This window comes from Venturia canescens, chromosome 6, assembly GCF_019457755.1.
Source record: "Venturia canescens isolate UGA chromosome 6, ASM1945775v1, whole genome shotgun sequence".
NCBI lineage: Eukaryota > Metazoa > Arthropoda > Insecta > Hymenoptera > Ichneumonidae > Venturia > Venturia canescens.
In genome coordinates this window covers 6,775,142-6,783,110 of record NC_057426.1, presented here as the reverse complement: position 1 = coordinate 6,783,110, position 7,969 = coordinate 6,775,142, and the positions used below count along the sequence as shown (strand labels likewise).

Sequence of the window (7,969 nt, the reverse complement as noted above, 5' to 3'; positions counted from 1 at the left end):
TGCTGCGAATGATTTTTTTCTCTCCTTTCTACGTAAAATTAGAACAATGAAATAGCGATGAGGCTCCTATTCGTTTCACTTCATTGCTACGTCGTTTTGACACATTGAAAAAACATGTTTTCGCATTTTTCATTTTTTGCGTAATTGTAAGATTTTTAAAACTGAAAGAAAATTATCATTTCGATGACCAGTGACGTTGGGTACTTGGAAAAATATTCGGTTGCTCCAGCTCCGAGCAGAGACTATTACGGGATCAGGATCCTCCCGAACGAGGTTTTTGTAACCCCGCACATGACAAAGTCCCCATGACATTCGTTTCCTAACCTTACGATCGCTAAAAATTTCTTGTTTTTTTTTTTGTTATTCGTCATCGTAACAAGGTGATAGTTTATCTCTGGAAAATATCTCACGGTCCGCACAGAACACCGATCGTGAGGAAGCTCAATTTCGTGGAATTCACAATCGATAAATCGTTGCAGGACGAGATCCATCAAGTTTTTGGTAAGATCGTTGAAAATTTTCTTTCCTCGTTCGTTTTTTGTTTGGAGATTTTCCGATCAGTTTTCGTAGGTCGAACCCTTCTGAAATTTGTGAGGGAAGTCGCAGAGGATAAAACTGACTTTTGGAAGAAAAATTCTTGCGAACTGGACCGTAGCTGGGCTCGGGTTTTGATGGAAGGTAAATCGATGGAAAAATCGGACGCTGAACATCAACTTTCCTTGTACGATAAGAAACCTGGAGCCAGAGGCGGTTCAAATTCGAGCGGACGCAAAGGTCACGTCACGACAAAAGCTCGCTTGAAGTCCCTCACTAAAACCCCTTTGGACATCGTCAAAACGAGTCCTGCACCAAAGAGAACGCTTGACAAACCAGCAGAAGTTGAAACTGCGAGCTTAATGCCTCGAGAAATAGCGCTGAGAGGAGTCAACGACGTTTGCAATAAAATTGCAAGAATACGCTTTGAGAAACCCGGACTTCTGGATCAAGGAACCAGTCGGAGTGCAGAAAGTAGAGCGACGGATTTGGATGCTATTCTGCTGGCGCGTCGTAAAGCGACATCGGATCGTAAGGGAAGTGGAGCGACCGAGCTCGAAGGTACTCTGAAAAAGGAAAAATCGTCGCCGAGCGTGGCTATGAAAAACAGCAAAACAACGGAGAGCGCGAAAAAGAGCACGAATTCAAATAAATCGAAAATTTTGAAAACTAACGAGACGTTAACGAAAGGATTCACAAGTTTTCAACAAGACGACATGAATCTCGATGCGTTGATTCGCAGAAATGCGATGAGAATAGGCAATCCAAGTACATTCGAGACTTCCAGTTATTTGAGTTGTCTCGACCATCTTCGCTCGTCAGCGGGTGGAGATATCAAAAAATCTACTAAATCTTCATCGGGTAATTACGAGATCGAAGATCCCCGGTCGTCGAGTTCCAGCGTCGCTTCGGCCGATTTGTCTGAGAGCGGTTCCGCGATGAAAACTCCGTCAAAGGCATCCGACATCGCATACTTGATGGAGAAATATAAGATGGCTCGGAAACAGCTGGATAAACTATCGAAAGAAAAGGCTGGAAAAATGGAAGAGAAAACCGAATGCAAAAGTGCAGGAAACGCCGGGAAAAATTGCGAAAAATCATCGCTCTCCAAGCCCGCGGTATCATTTCAATTTCCGAGGACCACGATTTCGGGGACACTCGATAAAACTGACGGACCGACGACACGCGATGCTAGGAAAAACGAATGTTCGGAGCAGTCGAAGTTGAAGACGGCCTCGATTCGCAAAACGTCATCGAGCTCGTCGAAATGTTTTGACCCATCCGGAAACTCACGACTGGTATCTAAATTGGGAACTAGATTTGAAAAAAGTTTAATAAATAAACACAGAAAGTGATTCGATCTTTCAATGAGGATTACGAAACCTCATTTGGGGCTCAATCTTTGGGAAAACATGAAATAGAATTAAGTAGAGTTGCTGAGAATGGTGTCGAAAAGGATTTACGATTCTTCGGCTACGAACTCGCTGCACTGCGTGTGGCCACCACTGGAACACTTTATTAACTGACGAAACTCCTCCAACTTTTGTTTTTTTGGTAAATATTTACAATTCGGATTCCCGAAATTCATTCGGACTTTTTCAAATTTTTTTTTTCAAGTTTTCGTGCATTCCCCCTCCCTAAAATGAACCCCTCATATAATTTCTTATTGATAATAATGGTGAAAAAATGTAGGACCATTTTTAGCAAAAGTGAGTATTGCAAATATTAACCTTTTTTTCTCTACACGTTTTTTAAACTTCAGTTTTATACAAAAGAAAATGCAAAGAGTTTGAGTTTAAAAAATATTTTTTTGCATGCGAGCTGTTTCGTGGCTTGTAGAAATGAAAAAAGCGACAGAAATTTTTCTTAAAAATGGTAATTCGCCCTTGTCGGAGCCCTCTTCAAAATCTAGCAACAAAATCCCAGTCTTTAGTGATTCGTCGTGATAACCCGAACTATGACCGAAGTAGTAGAGCTAGGCCGGTTCCCCCCCATGTAGGAATCTACCTTACCGACCGTCGGTAAAGTAGATTCCCTCTGTCGGTAAAGCAGATTCCCCCGTCGGTAAAGTGGATTCTCCTTTTAACCCAAACATCGGTAAAAAAGGATGAGCACTCTAACCCAAACGTCGGTAAAAAAGGATGAGCACTTTAACCCAAACAAACCCAAACGTCGGTAAAAAAGGATGAGCACTTTAACCCAAACAAACCCAAACGTCGGTAAAAAAGGATGAGCACTTTAACCCAAACGTCGGTAAAAAAGGATAGCCACTCTAACCCAAACGTCGGTAAAAAAGGATGGTCACTCTAACCCAAACAAACTCAAACGTCGATAAAAAAAAAGGACGATCACTCTAACCCAAACGTTGGTAAAAAAGGACGACCACTCTAACCCAAACGTCGGTAAAAAAGGATGGTTACTCTAACCCAAATGTTGGTAAAAAAAGGATGAGCACGCTAACCCAAACTTCGGTAAAATAGCGTGCTCAATTCCAAACGAGCGGAAACATCGGCAAAATCCCCCAACTTGAATGGCGGTGCCCAAACAGTCGTTAAGGCGGACTTCCCGAATAGTCGTTGAGGCGGACTTCCCAAACAGTCGTTGAGGCGGACTTCCCGTACAGTCGTTGAGACGGACTTCCTCGGAGAGCGAGGATTCGCGCCCTCGGGATAGCCGCTGTCAGGATGGCAAACTGTCAGGATGGTGAGACGGGACAGCCGCCGGCAGGATGGCCAACTGTCAGGATGGTAGAAGTTCTTATCGACCGTCGGTAAGGTAGATTTCTCAGAGCCAAACCGAGTTGCTAAACAGGCGATAACGCAGACTTTTATATCCAAGCACGTCCAAACTCGTTCAAACACGTCCAAACTCGTTCAAACACGTCCTTCACACAAGATGAACTATTGGAATAGCTCGAGTCGACTATCGGAATAGTTGAAGTTAACTATCGGAATAGTTAAAGTTAACATTAGGTATAGTTGAAGTTAACTATCGGAATAGTTGAAGTTAACATTAGGTATAGTTGAAGTCAATGATACACACGGTTGATTATGACTGGTTTTTATTTACATTCTTTCTCTCTCTTACACACACGAGGTCTTTATTTACATTGTTTACATTCTCTCTTGAGTGGTGCGAATAAACTTTTTGGGGCGTGTTCTCGGCATCGTCGACACTCGGCAACTTCAGGGTCCATCTTCAGGGACTCGGGCAATTCGTTCCAGATGGAGTCGACGTTGTACGCGGCGAAGGTCAGGAAGAATTCCTTCGGCAGCTGAGCGATGTCGGCAGCTGAGAGAGGTTCACGCCGATGATACAGCTTCAATGACCTTCCCAGGCAGGGTCGCGACTCGTGAAGATAGATCCGCAACAGTAGAACGTTGCGCAGCGCGCAATGGGGTGAATCGTGGTGGGGGCATGGTGCGGTGAGTTTGTTCGATGTCCTCAGCGACGGACAATCCACCACGTCGCGCGCGTTGAAGCCGAATTGTTCGAGCCACCGTTGTTTCTGCTCACCCTTCACGTAGACGGTGCTCGCGTCGCGTAGAACCGAGCGAAGCACGTTCTCCACTTCGTCGTAGGGCACGTCACCGCCGCTCCAGCTCAGACGATGATAGTTGCGTTCCAGCCAGAGATTTATACTCTTGTACCTGGCGGGAATCTCGTTCCACGGTATCGGTGGTTGGAACAGGAAGACCAGCGGATAGTCGGGCGAGTTGAGCGGAGCGACGGCCAATTCTTTGACAACGAACTCGCAGTTGTGGCACTGGAAGCCCTGTACGTCCACCAGGTACTCCATGATGATTGATGAGCACTCCGCTCGGGCGCCCGCATTTTATAGGTGGATCCCCACTCCTCGGACGTTCCCCCACTACAGACGTTTCCTAACGTCGCCACTTATGGGATTGTAGTCTACGATGCGATCGTGCAAGATGAGGCAATAGGCCGTGGTTCCCGCGGGAAAATTCGAATCGGCCTCGAGTTCGATACGCACGTCGACCGGTGCCAGTTTGAGGGTATCGTTCTGTTTCGAACAGTCGATCACGATGATTGGCGCATGCGCGATGAAGTCACCCTTCGTCAGCAGGGGTTCGGCCTCCTTCTCGTTGTAGTACGCGCTCTGGAAGTTGGCGTACATCTCGTACAATTGCGCGTACTGGTTGCGTTGCACGTCGAGATTGAGATTGCCGTATGGATAGCACTGTGAGTTGAGGAACAGTTTGACGTTGGTAATGCCGCAGTGATCGAAGCGGCTAGCGTTCGCTGTTCGAACGGCTTTTCGATTCGTCTGGAAGGCGAGTATGACGAAACGCGGTTTCTCCAGCTGATTCGACGTCTTCACCGTCCAAACGTGTTTGGTCGTTCCCGGGAGCGTGGGATATTCGAACAATTCCCAGATGCGAAAACTCATGATTATGTCCTTGTCGATGCGGCTGAGCAGTCGAATTTTGCGCTTGTCCGACAGCGTCACGTAAGGCATCAACCATTCGATTCTCGTGATTTCGATCTTGTAATTCTCGAAGGCGCCGTTCTCGAGGGCCGTTTGAATAACCGCATTCATGTCGTGCCTCGATCGCGTGAGAATCAGCTCGTGCTTCGCGTTGACGACGATCTTGCGATAATCCTCGGCGAAACCGAGGATCATGGCGAGTGGGATGCATACGTCGAAGTATCCCCCGGCGTCGGTCAGTTGCTGAGCCTCGGCAACGTCGAGCCAGCCGGAGTTTTCAAGCATGGCCGTCTGACTGGGGCTGAAGGATGCGTATCCCTTCATGAGACTCGACAAACCCACGTTTTTGCTTCGATCGATCTCGATGGCATTGATCTCGTAGCGAATTTCCTCGAACAGATGCAAGATGGCGTTGTTCACCAATCGCGTGGCCGTTACGACATTTCCATCGGCTCTGCTGAGTCTACCGCAGACGTGCAGCGAGCTCCGGGCTGGTAGGACGCAGAGGTCCTGATGTTGGATGGATATGCGAATCTCGTCGCTGTTGGCGAAGCCCGACGAAGTGTAGGGTTGATGCGCGTGAATCTCGTAATGCGTGACGGACTCGTCGAATACGACGGGCGAATGAACGTCCAGAGCCTCCTCCATTCCAGCAGCAAAATATCCCGCAAGTTAATTTCTTCCACCACCACCGACGACTCGAAGGCCGAGACTCCGCAGGAACTGAATGTTGCGACGTGTTAGCGTTTTCGACACTCCTCGTCGACTGATGCTTGGACGACATGGTGTCGCTCTTTTATAGCTCGGAGCGACTCTGCTGTTGAAGACGATGCCCATGGTCTACTTGACTTCTCTGATATGCAGCCGGATGGTAATGATTTCGCCGCGAAAATTCACCAGTGCTCCGTCCTGATCGACGATGCGCAGTTGCAGATGATCAATGACTCGGACGGCGATCGGGAGATAAATGACTTGCGAGGGGACTTCGATGATCTTATATCCCGGAGGCACGGCCGGGAAGAACTCGTGAATCGTGTGAACCTTGCGCTCGTTGATGTACGCGCCGGACGTGATGTTGCACTCGACTCGCAATGCGTTGACCTTGAGAATAGCCACCGGTAAGTCCGAGCTGTGAGTCGTATCGGCTGACAGCACGCGCGGGGTGAAGCCCAGCAGGGGAGCGATGGAGTCTGTCGGTCGAAAGTCCACCTCGTGGTTGCACTTGAGCAGGCTACGCAGCGTGTTGTTGTTGGGCTTGAGATTGAGGGAGATGCCTCGCGGTGCGAGCGCTTCCTGCAAGTACGTTGCGATGTCTTCGATCTCGTAACTGCCCGTCGGCAACACGATCACTTGGTCACCCGCGTAGAATTTGTTCTTGCCGACATCGATGTTGGGTATGGAGTTGAAGGAGAGAAATTCCACCAGACCGAGAACGTAGTTCTTGCTGGGTGAAAGCTCGATCGGTGGGAAGTACTGCGCCTCCAGCAACGACGACGTTCCCGTCAGACTGAGAGTCAATGAATCCCCCATACCGAATCATGAGCGACTGAGTCGATGCGACCGCTCACAGCTGGTTATATAAGAACTTGAGACAAAGATGGCCGCACTCGTACGTGTCGAAATCCTAATATCGCGCGTGATTGTACTTGACCTCGGGGACACCGAGGTAATCCATGAGATCGCGAGGCGGCTGCAGATCGCCGAAGCTGTCGAAGTAGAGGACACGGTTGCCGTTCTTTCGGTACGCCACCCAGTGCGTTCCGGGCCCCTCCTTGTCGTCGAGATTAACGATGCCGCATTCGCGAAATCGCGGTCCGCCCCTCGGCATGGCGTTTCGCATGAATACACCGCGGAAGTGGGGAATTTCTCGCGCGTATTTCAGCAGATCAGCGTCCGTTAGAGGGCGTTTCGGCAGACGGACTTTTTTTTTTTTGCATCTTCAGGCCGAAACCCTTTTTGTGTGGTTTGAGGTAGAGCCCTTTGCCGAGGGCAATAGCCTCCATGGTCTCGTTGTGTCTGCGATTCTCGCGCAACTGACGCTCGGCAGCTTTGGCGCTGTTCACAGCTTTGGCAACGCCAGCAGCGCCACCTACCAGCGCTCCCGTCGCACTCAAACCGGCAAACAGGGGAATCAGGAAGGGTAAAAATCCGCCCACTTTCTCCGGCACGGGCAGTACGCGCGGTACTATCACTTTTTTCCTACCGCCAGCCTTCTTCACGGCCGCGCGAGCATGCTTCAGTGCCGATCGAATGATCTCGCGAGAATTATCACCGCTCGATCGCGAGGCGGCTTTCACTATTTGCGCGAGCGTCGCAGTGTGTTTCTTGCGCCTCAGTCCCATACCGAGTTTGGATTTCGCCTTCATGGTGTTCGCCACGACGTAAGCGGCGAGCCTCTCCTTCGCACCGGCGTCCCTCGCTAACACGCGCTGCCACGCCCTGTCGGCCAACAGTCTGTCCGCCTTATTGCGCGCTTCGACGTTCTCGCGGTTCTGCGAGTACGCGATATCGTGCTCCTTGCACGCTGCGTCCAACGGATTGATTCCCGGATCACCTCGCGCCAGTCGCTCAGCCAATTTCGTGCCAGGACCGCAGTACTGATAGCCCGGCACGTGCAGTTCGATGGGCAGTCGGTTGATGAGCTTGTTCAGGAGACCTCGTCCAGTGCGCATCACGGTGATGAATGATGCCGGAGGGTATATAAGCGCGCTATTTATACCCCCGACGACTCAGTCATGGATTTCCGCGAGCACACGCGCAAGTTGCCGGTGATGAATTTCGACGCGCTCGTCGAGCAACGAGCACCGCGCACGCGTCACGGTGAGTTACTGCCCGCCAGTATACGCGCAGTCTTCTGCGGACCGTCCAACTGCGGCAAGACCAACGCGCTGCTCGCGCTCATCACGCATCCCAATGGACTGCGATTCGAGAACGTCTACGTCTACTCCAAGTCGCTGAATCAACCGAAGTACAAACTGCTCGAGA

At 49.8% G+C, this 7,969-nt stretch overlaps 1 protein-coding gene across 1 annotated transcript; it reads right to left on the bottom strand.

The window, feature by feature from the left end:
* Window positions 1-4,405: 4,405 nt before the first annotated feature.
* Window positions 4,406-5,632, bottom strand: LOC122412343 (uncharacterized). The gene has a single exon (XM_043421815.1). The coding sequence runs from the start codon at window positions 5,630-5,632 to the stop codon at window positions 4,406-4,408; it is 1,227 nt and encodes a 408-aa protein (XP_043277750.1).
* Between the last annotated feature and the right edge of the window lie 2,337 nt (window positions 5,633-7,969).

Excerpts from the sequence above, each read along its gene's own strand:
- LOC122412343 (XM_043421815.1), bottom strand. The coding sequence starts at position 5,632 with ATGGAGGAGGCTCTGGACGTTCATTCGCCCGTCGTATTCGACGAGTCC.